This window comes from Bos indicus x Bos taurus, chromosome 4 (assembly GCF_003369695.1).
Source record: "Bos indicus x Bos taurus breed Angus x Brahman F1 hybrid chromosome 4, Bos_hybrid_MaternalHap_v2.0, whole genome shotgun sequence".
NCBI lineage: Eukaryota > Metazoa > Chordata > Mammalia > Artiodactyla > Bovidae > Bos > Bos indicus x Bos taurus.
Window position 1 is genome coordinate 25,398,420 of NC_040079.1, and position 19,477 is coordinate 25,417,896.

The 19,477-nt window shown below is 36.3% G+C and overlaps 1 protein-coding gene across 3 annotated transcripts in view; it reads left to right on the forward strand.

Annotated features, from left to right (window-relative positions):
• The window catches only part of COPG2 (coatomer protein complex subunit gamma 2), a 144,612-nt gene that overhangs the window by 63,561 nt on the left and 61,574 nt on the right, over positions 1–19,477 (forward strand). For all 3 annotated transcript variants that reach the window (XM_027538975.1, XM_027538973.1, XM_027538974.1), the window contains 6 exons: positions 7,107–7,240; positions 7,985–8,052; positions 10,382–10,570; positions 16,162–16,257; positions 16,559–16,802; positions 18,987–19,062. In XM_027538975.1, coding sequence (XP_027394776.1) covers positions 7,107–7,240; positions 7,985–8,052; positions 10,382–10,570; positions 16,162–16,257; positions 16,559–16,802; positions 18,987–19,062 — 807 coding nt within the window. The remainder of the gene's footprint in view (positions 1–7,106; positions 7,241–7,984; positions 8,053–10,381; positions 10,571–16,161; positions 16,258–16,558; positions 16,803–18,986; positions 19,063–19,477) is intronic.

Here is a 19,477-nt window from a genome sequence, read left to right on the forward strand (position 1 = left end):
TTTTTAGATCATAGTTCTGCTGGATAGAGAATTTTTATTTTTTTACTTCAGCACTTTGAATATGGATTTTCTATTCCATTGTTTAAGGTGAAAAGCCAATAATTATATTGTAGCTCTTCTCTACAGTGTGATGAGTAGCTTTTATCTTGCTGCTGTCCTTATTTTGTCTTATGTCTTTGGCACTTTGACTGTTGTGTGTCTGTGTGTAGATCTTTTTGTATTTTTCCTACTTGGGATTTGTTGAGCTTCTCAAGTGTGTACATTAATATTTTAAACAAATATTGGGTGTTTTTGGTCATTATTTCTCAGGATATTCCTTTTGCCCCTTTGTCTCTCCCCTTTCCTTCTGGCATTTCTATCATGAAAATGTTGATACACGTGATCATACTCCACAGGTTTCTAAGGCTCTGTTTTTTTTTTGTTTGTTTGTTTTTTGTTCCTTCATTCTTTATTTTCCTTAGCTGGATTATCTCAGTTTAACCTGTCTTCAAGTTTACTTTTTCTACTGTTGGTACAAATCAGCTGTTGGAGTGCAGATTTTAATTTTTTAAAAATTGTTTCTGAACTCTTTTTTTAAATTGAGTATTGTTGATTTACAATACTGTGTTAGTTTCAGGTGTACAGCAACATTATTCATTCTTTTTTTATGGCTGAGTTATATAGTTCATTTTGTGTGTGTGTGTGTGTGTAGTCCATTGTGTGTGTGTATTAATATATATGTATGTATATATACACATTCTTTATCCATCATCTGTTGTTGAACATTCAGGTTGCTCCTGTGTTTTGGTTGTTGTATTGTGCTGCTGTGAACACTGGGCTGCATGTGTCTTTTCAAGTTAGAGTTTTTGTCTTTTCTGGTTGTGTGCCCAAAAGTAAGATTGCTGAATCAATTGGTAGCTCTATTTTTAGTTCTTAAGGATCCTCCGTACTGTTTTCCCTAGAGATTGCACCAGTTTACATTCTCACCAACAGTGTTAGAGGGTTCCCTTTTCTCCACATTCTCTCCAGCACTTACTATTTATAGACTTCTTGATGATAGCCATTCTGATTTTTTTTAATTTCAGCACTTTGAATATGGATTCTCTATTCCATTGTTTAAGATGAAAAGCCAATAATTATATTGTACCGCAACTCTGCAAGGTGTTGAGTAGCTTTTATCTTGCTTCTGTCATTCTTCTGTCTTAACGCCTTTCGCACTTTGACTGTGGTGTGTCTGTGTAGATCTTTGGTGTAAGTCGATACCTCATTGTGTTTTTTTAATAAAAATATTTATTTGGTCACATCCAGTCTTAGTTGCAGCACATGGGATCTATGTTGTGTCATGTGAGATGTTTCGTTGCGGTGCAAGGACCGTCTAGTTGTGGTCTGCAGGCTCTCTAGTTGGGGCACGTGGGCTCTGGAGTGCACAGGCTCAGTAGTTGCAGCACATGGGCTCTCTAGCTGTGGTGCTCAGGCTCTGGAGTGCACAGGCTCAGTAGCTGCAGTGCATAAGCTTAGTTGCCCTGAAAGGCATGTGGGATCTTAGTTCCCTAACCAGGATCAAGCCTGCATCCTCTGCAGTGCAGGGTGGATTCTTAAAACCACTGGACCACCAGGGAAGTCCCCCTCACTGTGATTTTTATTTGCATTTCTCTAATTACTGATTTTGACCATCTTTTCATATGCATGTTGTTCATCTGTATGTTTTCTTTAGAGAAATGTTTATTTAGGTCTTATGTCCATTTTTAAATTTTTCTATTTTTTTGATATTGAGTTGTATGAGCTCTTTGTGTATTTTGGAAATTAACCTGTTGTCAGTCACGTTGTTTGCAAATATTTTCTCACATTCTGTAAGTTGTCCTTTTGTTTGTTTTAATAGCTTTTTTTTTTTTTTGGACTGTGCTGGGTCTTCATTTCAGTGCATGGGCTCTCTAGTTGTGGTCCATGGGCTCTCTAGCTGTGGCATTGTAGGCTTAGTTGTCCTGTGGCATGTGGGTTCTTAGTTCCCTGACCAGAGTCTGAACCTGTGTCTCCTGCATTGGAAGGTATATTCTTAACCACTGGACAGCCAGGGAAGACCCCCATAGGTTGTCTTTTCATTTTGTGGGCTTCTTTGCTGTGCAGAATCTGTTAAGTTTGATTAGGTCCCATTTGTTTGTTTTTGCTTTTATTTCTTTTACCTTGGGAGACAGGTCTAAGAAAATATTGCTACGCTACATGTCAGAGAATGTTTTCTTATCTTCTGGGAGCTTTATGGTATTCTTATGTGTCTTTAAACCATTTTGAGTTTATTTTTGTATGTTGTGTGAAAGAGTGTTCTGATTTCATTGATTTACGTGTAGCTGTCCAGCTGTCCCAGCACCACTTGCTGAAGAGACTGTCTTTTCTCCATTGTATATTCTTGCCTCCCTTGCTGAAGATTAACTGTATGGGTTTATTTCTGTTCTCTCTATTCTGTTCTCTTGATCTGTGTGTCTGTTTTTATGCAGATCCCATACTATTTTGATTACTGTAGCTTTGTAGTATTGTCTGAGGTCTGGGAAGATTATACCTCCAACTTTGTTCTTTTTTTTCAGAATTGCTTTGCCAATTCTGGACCTTTTGTGGTGCCTTATAAATTTTAGGATTCTTGTTCTAGTTCTGTGAAAAATGTCATGGAGAATTTGATAGAGATTGCCTTAAATCTGTAGATTGCTTTGGGTAGTATGGTCATTTTAATAATATTAATCCTTCCAGTCCAACAGTATGGAATATCTTTCCGATTCTGTGGGTCATCTTCAGTTTTCTTTGTCAGTGTTCAGAGTTATCAGCACATAGTTCTTTTACCTCCTGGGTTAGGTTTATTCCCAGGTGTTTCTTTCTTTAATGTGATTTTAAACAATTTTTTTTTAACTTTCTGATATTTCATTGTTACTGTAAAGAAATGCAGCAGTTTTCTGTGTATTAATCTTGTACTCTGCTACCTTGATGAATTCATTTATTCTAATGGTTTTTGTGTGGAGTCTTTAGGGTTTTTTATATAGAATATCATGTCATCTGCATAGAATGACAGTTTTACCTCTTTCAAATTTGGTTACTTTTTCTTTTTCTTGTTTGATTGCTGTGGCTAGGATTTCCAATATTATGTTGAATAGCAGTGGTGAGAGTGGGCATCCTTATCTTGTTTTAGAATTTAGCAGGAAGACTTTCAGCTTTTCACTGTTGAGTATTATGTTGGCTGTGGGTTTGTCATAAATGATTTTTATTATGTTGAAATGTATCCCCTCTCTACCCACTTTAGTGAGAGTTTTTATCGTGGATTGATGCTGAATTTTATCAAATGCCTTTTTTACTTCTGTTGAGATGATCATGTGGTTTTTGTCTTTTTCTTTGTTGATGTGGTATATCACATTGATTTGCATGTGTTGAACCATCTTTGTGACTCTGGAATGAATCCAACTTGACTATGGTATATGCTCTTTTATATGTATTATTGGGTTGCTTAAATTTTATTGAGGATTTTTCCATCTTTATTTGTCAAAGATGTTGGCTTGTAATTTTCTTTTTTGTACTGTTTTTGTTTGTTTTTGATATGAGGGTGAATCATCACAGAATGACTTTGGGAATGTTCCCTCCTCTTAAATCTTTTGGAATAATTTGAGAAGGATAGATAAATTCCTCTTTGTATGTTTGGTAGAATTCCCCAGTGAAGCCATCCAGTTCTGGACTTTTTTTTGCAGGGAGTTTTTTGGTTTGTTTTTTTATTACAGATTTGATTTCACTTCTAATGATTGGTCTGTTCAAATTATGTTTCTTCTTGATTCAATTTTGGCTGACTGTGTGTTTCTAAAACCTATTTCATCTTGGTTGTTCAAACTGTTGGTTTGTTCATAGTATTTTCTTATGTTTTTTTGCATATCTGTGATATTGGTTGTTACTGCTCATTTCTTATTTTGTTTATTTGGATCCTCTCTTTTTCTTGGTCATCTTGGCTAGAGGCTTATTTATTTTGTTTGTCTTTTCAAAAAACCGGCTCTTGGTTTAATCAATATTTTCTATTATTGTTTTGATCTCTGTTTTATTTATTTCCTCTCTAATCTTTATTATTTCCTTCCTTCTGATGACTTTGGGTTTTGTTTATTCTTTTTTCCCCAAGTTCTTTTAGGTGGTAGGGTAGATTATTTGAGGTTTTACTTATTTCTTGAGAAAGGCCTGTATCATGAATTTCCCTCTTTGAACTACTTTTGCTGCATCCTGTAGATTTTTGTAAGGTTGTGTTTTTCACTGTCATTTGTCTTGAAATATTTTCTGATTTCCTCGTTGACTTACTGGTTTTTCTAGTAGGATGCTGTTTAGTCTTCATGTAATTGTTCTTTTTTCCCCATCTTTCTTTCTGTGGTTGATTTCTAGTTTCATCCTGTTGTGGGCAGAAAAGATGCTTAAAATAATTTATGTTGTCTTAAATAAGTTGAGACTTGTTTTCTGTTCTAGTATATAGTCTATCCTAGAGAATGTTCCATGACCACTTGAAAAGAGTGTGTATTTCTTTGTTTTTTCTTTTTTGAAGGGGGATGAAATATCCTGTAGATATCAATTAAGTACATCCATTCTCTTGTGCCATTTAGGATCTCTCTTGCCTTATTACTTTTCTGTCTTGAAAAATCTGTTAATTGATGTCAGTGGGATGGTAAAGTCTCCTGCTCTTACTGTATTCCTGTTAATTTCTCCCTTTATGTCTGTTGTATTAATCCCTTCACCATTTTATAGTGTCCTCCTTTGTCTTCCTTTATAGAGTTTGTTTTAAAGTCCATTTTGTCTGATATGAATATTGCTACCCCTACTTTTGATGCTTTTGAACTGTGGTGTTGGAGAAGACTCTTGAGAGTCCCTTGGACTGCAAGGAGATCCAACCAGTCCATTCTGAAGAAGATCAGCCCTGGGATTTCTTTGGAAGGAATGATGCTAAAGCTGAAACTCCTGTACTTTGGCCACCTCATGCAAAGAGTTGACTCATTGGAAAAGACTCTGATGCTGGGAGGGATTGGGGGCAGGAGGAGAAGGGGACGAGAGGATGAGATGGCTGGATGGCATCACCAACTCGATGGACATGAGTCTGAGTGAACTCCGGGAGTTGGTGATAGACAGGGAGGCCTGGCGTGCTGCGATTCATGGGGCGCAAAGAGTCGGACACGACTGAGCGACTAAACTAACCAACCCCTACTTTCCTGTTGTTTCCATTTGCATGAAATCTTTTTTCATGCCTCACTTTCAGTCTGTGTGTGTCTTTCATCCTAAAGTGAATGTCTTATAGGCAGTATGTTGTAGGTTCTTATTTTTTATCCAAGCAGATTTGAATTTTTTATTCTAGTTATACACTGTTCTAAATCCAGAGTTTCTATTTGGCGCCTTTTGTTTTTCTTTTTTGATAATCTCCTTTGGGTGAAGCATGACTGTCATGCCTGTAGTTGTTAAATTCCTTTTAATTCTTTAGATATGGTTTCCTTTGCTTCTTTGAACATATTTATATTAGTTGACTTAGGGTTTTTGCCTAGTAAATCCAACATCTGGGCTCCCTTGAGTAATTTCTACTGCTTTTTTCCTGTATATATGGGCCATATCTCACTATTTCTTTGTGTGTGTCATAACATTTTTGTCAAAAACTGGATATTTAATATACTGTGGTAACTGGCAATCTTACTTCCCCCTTCTCCATCCTTGGGGTTTGCTTGTTGTTGTTGTTTAGTGACTTTCCAGAAGTAATTCTGTGGTCCTTACTCTCTGTCATTCTTTATCCCTACTGAAGTCTCTACTTGATTAACTGAGTGTTAGGATAATAATTTCACAGATTGTTTTTTTTAATGCTTTCGACCAACATATCTCCCATCTTTTTATCAGTGGGCACTTTGTGTGTTGGAGCATGCCTTCTATGATCTGGCAGTTCATAACTCTGTCTTAGCCTTCCCTTCCTAATTGTGCAGAAACTCAAAGTCAAGTATGAGTGAGAGGCTCAAGCTCTCTCAGAATTTCCTGGGTATGTGCACAGCCTTCTAGATCCTAGGAGTATGTCAGAAGCGGGTGTCTCATTTCTTACATTTTCTTTTTAATGTTTTTTGGGCCAGTTTCTTGTTTGCCCCAACTAGAGTCACTGCCTCTGGCACTGCAGTGTTCAACAATTGCTGCTGATTTTGGGGAGACACATCTCCTGGGGATAGGACCTCCCTCACTGAATGACATCTGAGTGAGATGAGATAAAAATTAGCTTTGGGGAGTTCCTTGGCAGTCGAGTGGTTAGGACTCCATGCTACTACTACAGATGACATGGGTTCAGTCCCTGTTTAGTGAACTGAGATCCCAATGCTGTGTGGCATGTTCCCCCACTAGGGGAAAAAAAAAAAAAAAAAAAAGGTTAGCTTCATGAATGGGGCTATTTTAGGGAGCATCAGGTCAAGTTGTGACTGTGGTCTAGGGACAGGGCTTTTGATGGTGCTCCAGATTCATCTGCCCCATTCAGTGGCTATTGGGCTGCTGGCTTTCAGAGCTAGTATGGTTCTGAGGCCCTGCTTTTCAAGGCTACCATGAAGCTGGGAAGAGGGCATGAAGTAGAGCAAGTTAAAATACCAGAATACAAGGGCCTCCCAGGTGGCGCTAGTGCTAAAGAACTGTCCTGCCAATGCATAAGAGATGCAAGACATAAGAGATGCAGATTCAATCCCTGGTTTGGGAAGATCCCCTGGAGGAGGACATGACTACCCACTCCAGTATTCTTGCCTGGAGAATTGCATGGACAGAGGAGCCTGGCAGGCTGCGGTCCATAGGGTGGCAAAGAGTTGGCCACGACTGAAGTGACTTAGCACAGATAGCAAACAAAATACCAGAAAGCTTACTGGTCTCATGAAAATCCAGCAATTCATCTTGAATAAATATTTCTAGGATTGTTGCAAGCCTTTGGCTATTTTCTAAAGTGCTGAAAAAGTTGATTTTGAAATTTACACTAGTATTCTCATTGGTTTTATGGAGTGGTGGATTTTTAGAGGTCCTTCGTTCATATTTCCAAAGTGCTTCTCATTCTGTCTGTGCTTTTAACCACTGTGCACATTGCCTCTGTTCTTTATGATGTCTAATTATGCCCCATGTCTATTTACTGTTAGCCATGAAAGTCCAGTCTTTGATTTCATTGAGAGCTGCTTGCGAAATAAACATGAAATGGTCATTTATGAAGCTGCTTCAGCTATCATCCATCTTCCTAACTGTACTGCAAGGGAGTTGGCACCTGCTGTTTCAGGTTGGTTGTATATTTGATAACTGGCTTTAGTTTATAGTCTTATTTTTTTTAAGTTCCATAGGTCTGCAGAATAAGTATTTTTGAACCTTAGCTCTGTATATATATATATAGCCTTTCCATTCTGATATGCAGATTATTTATTTTGGTACTTTAATTATAGTTGTACTTTCATATCCTTGGTTCTACATCCTATTGATTCAACCAGATTGATTCATGGTTGATTGAATCCTTAGATGTGGGACCTGCAGATACCAAGGGCTGAATGTACTACACGATTTTCTATAAGGTTCTTTAGCATCCCCAGATTTGGGTATCTGCCAGGGGTCCCAGCAGATGTGGAAGGGTGACTATACTTCTCTTTCTGAAGTTATTTCCTAATATTCAGAACATTTAAGATTTTACTTAGAAAAAAGTAAAAAACAAGTAAATTAAGTTTTCTTTCATGTTTAAAAAGCCCATTTTCTCTTATAACTATAAATATTCCTATTCTTTAAGTTCAGATATTAATGGGTATATTAATTTTTTAGGAAAAAGAATAAACTTTGTTTCCTATATTTAAAGTTTTTATAACTCAACAAAAAGTACTTTTTCTAGTTTTGATGGTATATTTTTCTGTGAATTTTTGATGCTATGATCTAATTTCCTTATGTGTATTTTTAATATGATTCTTCATGTGCTATATTTTCAGAAATATGCTAAATGTTGAAATGAGCTATATTAACAGTGACCCTTTTTCTTTCCTAGTTCTTCAGCTTTTCTGTAGTTCTCCTAAGCCAGCTTTGAGATATGCAGCTGTGAGGACCTTGAACAAGGTAGGGGTTCCTTTTCTAACTATTGTTTTGTATCAGTGTTTGATTCAGAAACATTAAATTGAAGCATTTGGCTTTCTGTCCAAAGTTAGTAGATATGATTTATGGGCTTCACTTCGTAGTACCTCACTTGCATTTGTGGCCTTACATATGGCCATAGGTAGTATTATTCAATTAAGGATTATAATTCATTTCTGACTTTAAGCATTTTACATTCAAGAGCCATACTATCCAATATGACAGACATTAGCCATAAGTGGCTGTTTCCATTTAAGTTAATTATAATTAAATAAAAATTTAAAAATTCAGTTCCTCAGTCATTGTAGTCACACATCATGTGCTCAATACCCATGTGTTGTTATTGACTATCATATTAGACACTGCATATATAAAATATTTCCATCACTGCAGAAAGTTCTCTTGGACAAGACTGGTCTATAGCAACACTATCCAGTAGAAACACTTACATAAGTCACTTGTGTAATTTTACATTTTATTGTAGCCACATTAAGTTTTTTTATGATGAGATTGATTTTAATAATACATCTTATTTACCATCATGTTTAAAAAATATAATTTTATACTGATTGTGTATTGATACATTTTTACCTTCTAGCTTTTCATACTAAGTCTTTGATATTTAGTTTATTTTGTATTTACAGCATACCTCAATTTGGAATAGTCATATTTCAAATGCTTAGTAGTCATGTGTGGTTATTGGCTACCATATTGGACAGTGTAAATCTGGAGGATACAGTGCAAAGCACAGAATGAATTAAATAACTATAAAAATTTTAAATGAAAGTTTAATATTATAGAAGACTGATCTAATGTAGTTACATACATTATTACACTAGATTACAGTAGATTATAAATTAATTGTATGAACAGTTGGAGAAGAGAGAAATTAGAGCAGCCAAGGAAGAAGCTTTTATAGAACAATATGAATTGTATTTTGAAGAGTTGATATAGGTGTACATTTCTTCATCTATAATCTTGCAGCCAAATGTATCTGAGAACTCACCAATTTTTGAATTTTAGAGAGGTAATATCATGCCATCTCTTAAATTAGTACTAACTAACCCCTTTGTGCCTGGAGCAATTAGACACAGACACGTTAATATTTCTGCTTTATATATATGACTGTCCTCACTAACTGGAATAAATTAATACTTCAGTTCAGTTCAGTTGCTCAGTCGTGTCCGACTCTTTGCGACCCCATGAACTGCAGCACGCCAGGCCTCCCTGTCCATCACCAACTCCCAGAGTTCACTCAAACTCACGTCCATCGAGTTGGTGATGCCATCCAGCCATCTCATCCTCTGTCATCCCCTTCTCCTCCTGCCCCCAATCCCTCCCAGAATCAGAGTCTTTTCCAATGAGTCAACTCTTCGCATGAGGTGGCCAAAATACTGGAGTTTCAGCTTTAGCATCATTCCTTCCAAAGAACACCCAGGACTGATCTCCTTTAGAATGGACTGGTTGGATCTCCTTGCAGTCCAAGGGACTCTCAAGAGTCTTCTCCAACACCACAGTTCAAAAGCATCAATTCTTTGGCACTCAGCCTTCTTCACAGTCCAACTCTCACATCCATACATGACCGCTGGAAAAACCATAGCCTTGACTAGACGTACCTTTGTTGGCAAAGTAATGTCTCTGCTTTTGAATATGCTATCTAGGTTAGTCTTACATTAGTTTGGGTCATGTTATGCTGTGAAGTGAATTTTGATGCCAGTACTTTGCTGAGTTTTCAAAATTTTAGCATTGTATGGTAAAGGATTCTATACCAGTACTGGGTTAGGCAGAGAGCTGAACATCATCAATAAAAGCAAAGAATCAGGTCAATGACAGACATGTTTTAGTGGCCATGTCCAATCCAATTTGGCTGGAGTTTGCTTGCTTAAATACCACAAGTGTTGTAAGTGATACTAAGTTTAAATATGTTTGAGCAATGTTTATCATTCTAGTTCCTACTCTCAGAGATCCTAACATCTAGTAGAATAGATAACTATGAACACATGTACTACGAGGAGAAACAGTCCAACTGTAGTAAAAGATAGACTATGATATTGTTATAAAGGTTATAGAAACCTGTGAAGATAAAGTTCTATGCAGTACTATAACTAGCAGTTAATCATTTATCAAATAATATAGCATACTTTATTAATCCGAAGCATTCATCTTGAAATACTTATTTTTTAACTTATGCTGTTTCATTTAGATTTTTTAAAGCCATTTACATTAAATAAAATTCATATTTTCCTTTTATTTTTTAAAATTCTGGTCTTTGTTAGTAGCAGTTTGCTTAATTTTTTTCTTGCCCTTCGACAAGGTGGCAATGAAGCACCCCTCTGCTGTTACTGCCTGCAATCTGGACCTAGAAAACTTGATCACGGACTCAAACAGAAGCATTGCTACCCTGGCCATTACTACGCTTCTCAAAACAGGAAGTGAGAGCAGTGTGGACAGGCTCATGAAGCAGATATCATCCTTTGTGTCTGAAATCTCAGATGAGTTCAAGGTAGGAGTTTAAATATGACCATGTTTTCTCCCAGTCTCTGGCTTACCATAACATTTCTGTTCTTAATAGTGTCTTTTGATGAACAAAAGTTTTAAGTTTCATGAAGTCTAATTTATTAATTTTTTTCTTTCCCAGTTATTGCTTTCTGTGTCCTCAAAAACGTTTTTCTAAGTCTTCAAGATACTTTGCCATGTTTTATTGTGAATGTTTTACAGTTTTAGCTTTTACATTTTGGTCTGTGATCCAACTTGAATTAATATTTGTGTGTAAGTTCAGGTTTTTTTCCATTGTGATTTCCAGTTATTCCAGCATAATTTAAAACATTTCTCTTTCCCCACTGGAGTGCTTGACATCTTTGTCTAAAAAGCAGATACACATATAATTGCAGGTATGTTTCTGGGATGCTTATCACATTCTGTGGAACTATTTGTTGGTCCTATGCCAGTATCAGACTATATCAATTAATGTAGCTTCATGGTACCTCTTAAATGTGTGGTCTACCAACTTTTTCATTTTTTGTAATATTTTATTCCTTTGCTTTCCATATAAAATTTACAATCAGATTATAATTTCTGTAAAACAAAGCCTTCTAGGATTATGATTGGAGTTGTGTTAAATCTATAATCAATTTGGGGAAAGCTAACAGCTTAATAATTATTCTTCAGTTCATGAATATGGCAAATCGCTCCCTTTATTTAGGTCTTCTTTAATTTATCTGAGCAATGTTTCATAGCATTTACTCTAGAGGTATTGCACATCTTTTGTTAAGTTAATATCTAAATATTTTATGCTTTTAAAAATCCATTTTATTAACATTTCTATTTCATTGTTTCTACTACTATTATATTAATAATACTTTTTTTTTAACTTTCCCATAACTCAATATTCTTGCTAAGTTCCCTTTTTTTTGAGTTCCCTTATTAGTTCTAGTAGTTATATACATCCCTTAGGATTGTTTTATGTAAATAATCATGTTATTGTGAATAGATACTTCATTTCCAATTCAAGTACCTTTCCTTTTTTTCCTTGTCCTATTAAAATGGCTAGGACTTCCAATACAGTGTTGAGTAGAACTGGTGAGAATGTGTCAAAGAAAATCAAAGTAGCAATAAATTTTAGTTAGATGAATTAAAGTTAAAAGATTTTATTCCTTCATTTTTATTTAATTCTCAGTCAAGAGGTATAACTGACCCTATTTACTCTCTTCTCGTATTTACCTACTTTTAAAAAACCAACTTAGCCTGTGTATTCAAGTAGACATTTTGAATCTTTGGGAAACTGGGAGGTTATGAAGTTCCTTTTGTACTGTAGTTTATTGAATGCATCTCCTATGTGTGAACGTTTGGATACTTTGCAGTATTCTGTGATTACAGATAATGCTGCAGTGGACAACCTTATATCTATGTTTTCTTGAAATTTGGTGGTGTGTCCTGAGGGTAAATTTCTAGAAGTTCATATGCTAGGCTGAAGAGTAGATAAGTATGTAGTTTTAGAGAATGTTAAATTCTACCAGCCTGTTTCCCCATACCCTCACCAGTAGAGTACATATATTGTATTTTGAAGTTTTTCCAACCAGATGGACTAGAAAGGGTATCTCAGTGTAGTTTTAACTTGAATTTCTCTTATTATGAGGGAACGTAAACATCCTTTCATATTTTTAAAGATCATTTAATTTCTTTTTGAATATTGTCTGCTCATGTCTTTTTCTAATTTTCTGTAGGGTTTTTGGTCTTTTGTTTCCTTTATTAAAGTTTTTTGTATATTAGGGATATTGGGTCTTTAACTGTGAAATGTGTTATGATGTTTTATCCCAATTTGTCATTTGTCCTTTGATTTTTCTCATGATACTTTGGTCATGCACAAGTTTTTAATTTTTATGCAAATTTGTTAATCTTTTCTTTTACTGCATTGGGCTTTTGAGTAATAACAATTCACCCGTGGAGAGGGGGAAGAATTCACCCATGTTTTCTTCTAGTATATATATAATTTCATATTAAATATATGATCTATTAGGTTTTTTTTTTAATTTTATTTTATTTTTAAACTTTACATAATTGTATTAGTTTTGCCAAATATCAAAATGAATCCATCACAGGTATACATGTGAGAAATGGATCTTACAGTTTTCCAATGACTATCCAGTTGTCCACCACCCCCCAATTTTATTTAAAGGGCTGTCTTTGCCCTGTATCTGAGATATCACTTTTACCATATACTAAAGTTCCATATGTATTAATACTTGTGTCTGTTTGGAGGTTTTCTGTTCTATTCTGTTGTTCTCTTTATCTATTCATACATTAGTACCACACACTGTTTTAAATATTTGTATTAAATATTTTAACTAAATATTTTAAAAATTTGTATTAAATATTTAAAAAATTTGTAAGGATGTTTTAATATCTATTAGTCTTCTCTCTTGATGAAAGTGAAAGAGGAGAGTGAAAAAGTTGGCTTAAAGCTCAACATTCAGAAAACTAAGTGGGGAAACAGTGGAAACAGTGTCAGACTTTATTTTTGGGGGCTCCAAAATAACTGCAGATGGTGATTGCAGCCATGAAATTAAAAGACACTTACTCCTTGGAAGGAAAGTTATGACCAACCTAGATAGCATATTCAAAAGCAGAGACATTACTTTGCCAACAAAGGTCCGTCTAGACAAGGCTATGGTTTTTCCAGTGGTCATGTATGGATGTGAGAGTTGGACTGTGAAGAAAGCTGAGCACTGAAGAATTGATGCTTTTGAACTGTGGTGTTGGAGAAGACTCTTGAGAGTCCCTTGGACTGCAAGGAGATCCAACCAGTCCATTCTGAAGGAGATCAGCCCTGGGATTTCTTTGGAAGGAATGATGCTAAAGCTGAAACTCCAGTACTTTGGCTACCTCATGCGAAGAGTTGACTTATTGGAAAAGACCCTGATTCTGGGAGGGATTGGGGGCAGGAGGAGAAGGGGACGACAGAGGATGAGATGGCTGGATGGCATCACCGACTCGATGGACGTGAGTTTGAGTGAACTCCGGGAGTTGGTGATGGACAGGGAGGCCTGGTGTGCTGCAGTTCATAGGGTTGCAAAGAGTCGGACACGACTGAGTGACTGAACTGAACTGAGTCTCCTCTCATAGCTCTTTATTTTCCTTAGCTGTTTTTACATGCTTATATTTCTTTTGAACTTTAGTATTAGCTCATCTAGTGGCTTCGTTTAAAAAATCTTATTGGCATTTTTATTGAGATCACATTAAATTTATAAGTTTTCTTAGGGGAGAATAAATAATAATGTTGAGCTATCCTAACCAAGAACAAAGGATATTTTAAAATTTAAATCTACTTTTGTGCTTTCATGAATATTTTATGGTATTTTTATATTAGATTTGAATGTTTTAAAAATTCTTTTCTTATGTACTTTATTGTTGTTTCTATTATAAATCTTCTTTTATTCATTATATCTTCTAAAGTAGTTATTATTCATGTGTATGAGTAGTATTATTTTTGCATGTTAACTTTACAACCTGCTACCTTGCTGAATTATTTTATTGAGTTAGTTTTATCATCAATTCTCTGAAGTTTTCCACATTATTTTGTTATATCATCTATAAATAAAGATGATTTTGTCTTTTATTTTCTAATTTTTATTCCTCAATTGTTTTCTCCTGTCTACTCACATTGGCTAATTAGTGCCAGAATAATGTCAAATAATAGTCAAGATAGTAGCACCGTTTTCTAGTTTCTGATCTTAAAGCAAATGACTCTTGGGGTTCTCTGTTAAGTAATATGCTGCCAACAGGATTGAGGGAGTATGTGTGTGTATGTGCGTAACATGAAAGTTTCCATCCATTCCTATCTTATGTTTTAAAGAATTTTTAAGGGACTTTCCTGGTACAGTGGTTAAGAATCCACCTGCCAATGCAGGGGACATCCAGTTCCCTGGTCCAGGAACTAAGATCCCATGTGCCATGGAACAGCTAAGCCCATGTACCAAAAATACTGATGCCCATGTATTCTAGAGCCTGTGCTTTGCAGTAAGAGAAGCCACCGCCACAAGAAGCCTGCTCACTGCAACTAGCCCACACTTGCCACACCTAGAGGAAGCCCACACACAGCAATGAAGAGCCCGTGTGCCACAACAAAGACCCAGCACAGCCAAAAATAAAGAAAAAAAGAATTTTTATTAGAAATAAGTGTTGGATTTTATCAAAGGCTTTTCAGCATCTGTGGATGTAGTTATATTCTGTCATATTCTTCTTCTTCTTAGACTCATTAATATTGATGAATTATTTTAATTTTCTAATGTCAAACCATTCTTGCATGCTTGGTATACATTCCATTTCATCATGGGATATTATTTTCTTACCGTAGGATTGGAGTCTGTTAGCCAATTATCACTTGGAATTTTTGTATCAATATTCACAAATGATTTCCATCTATAATTTTTCTTTTAGCACATATACTGTCTTTATTAGGTTTATATGTCATTGCTTCATAACAATTGTAGTTATTTCCCTTCATATTCTATGCTCTGAAACAACATACATAGATTTGGGACTGTCTGGTTATTCTCCAGTCTCCATACAATTCTCCAGTCTCCATACATTTCTTGCATTTCTGCACACCCAGCAAATTACACACTAACTGCCCTTTGTTTCCTACTTTATCAGTTTTGTTCCCTTTGTATAGTACAAAGTTTCTTCCAATCTCAAAAGATGTAAGCATCTCCCTTAAGTAGTTAAGGGCAGATTTCCATATAGCCCTAGAAGAGACAGTCAGTCCTCCCTATAGAGCAAAAAGCAAACATGCTTATTGCCCAGTGTAATAAAGATGATGTTTCCCTTCTGAATAAATGACTGGCATGCTTACTGCCCACTGTCAAATATTCAAGTTCCATATCTCAGATTCTCCTGTAATGCTGCCTACTGTGGGCTCAAGTGTTATCTGGTCCTTTTTGCCTCATCCTGTGGGTATTGGGGCTCAGAAAACTGAGCCCCAAATGCCGATACACTCGCTACTGCTTTTGCTGTGAGTAAATAACTGTCTTTCATCTCTCATTCGGGATCCTTGTGTTCTCTTCCAGAATCCATGAAATTATGGTAGTCTATACAGTTTGCAAGTAGAATAAAAGTCTCACATCCTTTTTACTTCTTGACACTGGTCTTTAAAATTGTGGTAAAAATTTCCTAGAAACCATTTTGTGAAGTAGTTCCTTGGTGACTTTCTTTGTTTCTTCTCTGGAAAGCAGTCTGTTTAAGTTTTTTTTTATCTTTACTGTTCACTTTAAAATTTTTATGTGAAAATTTTAAATGTAAAATGTTAAAATATGCTCGAAGCTTATTTTGCTTTGGAGCAAAGGGAGGGATCTCTTGAATACACCTCACTTTTACTCTTCTTTCTATTTTCCTTTCCTCTTTGACTTTCTTTCACAAAGAACCATTATTGTCATTTTAGTTAATTATGGTGCCTTCTTGGCTTGTGGTAAATAAGAGGGAATGTATGCTTAAGTAGCTAAAGTTCTGAAGACGAACGCCCTTTCTGTGTTTTTCTCTAGGTGGTAGCTGTACAGCCATTATACAAGGGGCATGTCCTTTTTGTTTGTTTTTCTACAGGTCGTGGTTGTACAGGCAATTAGTGCTCTCTGCCAGAAATACCCTCGAAAGCACAGCGTCATGATGACTTTCCTCTCCAACATGCTCCGAGACGATGTAGGTGGACTGCTTTGTAATTGTGGGAAGTTGCTCGCTTCAGTTCTTATACCCTAGTGTTTAAAGCGGCTTTCCTTATCATCTCAGCATGCCTATCAAATAATATTCTCAATTCTAGCTTCTGTTTTATTGCTAAACATATTATTGCTTTTGACTTTCCCACTTGGAGGGAAAAAACATTTTTGTTTCTTTCAGAAGGGAAGGGAAATGAAATTTGAATGTTACATCATAAGCCTTGGAGTAAAATAATTTTTCCAAAAAGTGCCCTCAGAGTGAATGGCAGTTTTTCTTCTTTTGCCAGGGAGGCTTTGAATATAAGCGGGCCATCGTGGACTGCATAATCCACATTGTAGAAGAGAACCCTGAAAGTAAAGAGGCAGGTCTAGCCCACCTCTGTGAATTCATCGAGGACTGTGAACACACTGTTCTGGCTACAAAGATCCTACACTTGTTGGGCAAAGAGGGCCCCAGAACACCTGTCCCCTCCAAGTATATCCGCTTTATTTTTAATAGGGTTGTCCTGGAGAATGAGGCCGTCAGAGCTGGTGAGTAATTGGAGCACTGATGATGAGCATAACTGGTAATCTTGGGAAATACTTAACTCAAGGGGGTGGTAATGAAATTGGAAAATGACATTGCAATGTCTGTTTGGTGGTGGGATCTTGGAGCATACTTAGGCCTCAGATATACAGCTTTCTCTTTGTATTCCAATTTCTATCCTGATTTCAGCCTTGTATCAGAGACAAATAACCCTTGACCTTCAAATTGACAGAAGACTTTGATGGTGTCATCCTTTTTTTCAGCTAAGGCCTCAAGTATGAATGTCTTTGAAATTTGTCTCCCACTGTAGCTTGTAAGTGGCTTTTTGAACAGATCTTAGGAATTTTTTTACTTCCTTCTCTCTAATTGTTCCTTCTCCTTAGCATGTGAACTGGTCCAAATCTCTCCTGTTAAAACTACAGGCCTTCATTTGATTCATTGTCTCTCACTAGGTACTGACCATATTTCCTGTTACAGAACCTTGAAGCAGCCATTACCAGCTGCCTCTCTGAACTTACTTTCCATTTTCTATTCAGTTCCCTATAATCTTGCTCTCTCCCTTAAAAATCTTCTGAAGCAATTTTTTTTTTAAATCCTTAAAAGCTAGCTAGAAAATCAAGTTAGACACTTTAATGTTCTTATCCTTATTCACCTCAGTCAATCTGATGGGCTGTTGACTAAATACTTCATGAAACTCTCTTCCCTTGGTTTCCACAAATAGCCTGCATCTTTCTACCATTCCTCAGTCTTCTTTACAGAGCTTCTCTTCCATTCCTTAAAATGTTAGTTTTCTTTAGGGGGTTGTCTTCTCAACATCCACATTCTTGTGATCATTTTCAGAGTTCTGCTGATATGCTGTGGCATTGTAGTCATGTCTCTCTCCTGAACTTGTATGTTTAGCTGTCCCAGGCACTTCAAATTCACCTTGAAATTCAAACTATCCCAAAAGAAATCCTTATCTATACTGTCCACTCAGTTGCAAGACTAGAACCTTATTCCATTGTTTTTTAACTCTCATCTACCTTCTGGCAAAGTTCTGTCCGTTCTGTCCCCTCAATATGTATTTCTTCATTCTCTTTTATTCTCAGTTTTTCTGAGGGCTTTGCTAGGCTCCCATCCATTTCAGATGTCTGGTTAGTCCAGCTGCTTGTACGCTCACCCACATCCAGTATATTCTCCACTCTGCTACCAGAATGGACGTTGCATACAAAATCTGCTCACAAATTTAGTGTAGCACACCCTGCTGCAGATACACAGATTCATCCTGCATTTAACTCCTGTTAATAATAATTTTGAGGTTACACTGGAACCTATTTTTGTTTTGTGTCTAATCTCTCACTTGTCTCCTCCTGCTCTCCAGTGCAGGTCCGGTGCTTCAGCCTTACTCAGCTGCATCCAGTCCCAGAATCATTCCACACTTCATTCTCTGTCCTGAGAGCCTTGCTACTTTTTACTTCTCTTTCCCTCAAATACTCTTTTCCTGCCTTTTCCTCTGGCTAATTCTACTTGTTCTGCAAGCTTTAGTGCAGGTAGTAAGTGTGAGCTCTTTGTCTGTCTTCTCCATTTTTGACTTAATGTTCCTTTCTCTGCTCATATAGTATCCAGGATATGGTTCTACTATGGATTTAATATGTTGTAACTATCTATTTACACCTGTCTTTCCCACTAAACTACAACTCCTTGAGGTCAGGGGCTACATCTTTTATCTTTATACCTTCAGCACTTAGCACAACTCCTGACAAAAGTTAAGTAAGGAATAAATCTTTGTTGATACAGTGAATTTTAATAATAGAGTTTTGGGTGTTTTTCCCCTATGTGTGGGGCTGGTTGTTTGAGGTTTGTTTTGTTCTTTAGTCACTAAGTTGTGTCCCACTCTTTTGCGACCCCATGGGCTGTAATCCACCAGGCTCCTTGTAAGGAGTCAGACTGAAGAATAGCTCATATAAAAAATACATATGATCCTTTATCCTCAATGCATAGAGAGTTTTCTTATTCAGAGCTCTCTTGGACCCACTTTCTATTTCTATTTATGCTTCAATGGATCAAGGAAATAAGAACAAGAAGTTCACGATTAAACAGAGTTTATTTCAACCGAACATGGGGAAACTTCTCTAATTTTTTTCTTAATAATTATTGCTTATCTCTGTGAAGTCAATATTCATGTTGTTTCATTTTATGCTCCATTATAGCTGCTGTGAGTGCTTTGGCAAAATTTGGGGCTCAGAATGAAAATCTTCTCCCAAGCATCCTAGTACTCCTACAAAGGTAACTAAAAGAATTAAAAAAAAAAAAACAACAGAATGCCATGTGACTGAATAGATAATTCCTCATTGTACCATATCAAATGCCTATAGGGCCTAAGAGTAGAACTGATGGAGTAAGTCAGGGGCAAATGGTGTTTTCTGTACTTTTGGTAATTTTGCGTGTGCTAAGTGCATACAAAATTTGACTTCTAATTTCTCATGCATGATTTTGAGAAAGTGACTTAAATACATGTGCCTCAATTAGTATAGCAGAGGCCAACTTCAAAGAACTTCACTGTGTAGAGTTGAAAATACCAGCTTTTCACGGTCTCCTTAACTCCCTAGTTGATGAGGAAAAGACTTGCTTTAGCAAACACTCCGTGATTACATCTTGCAATTGAAGCAGAAAAATTATAAGCCAAAAGCTGGCTGGTTTA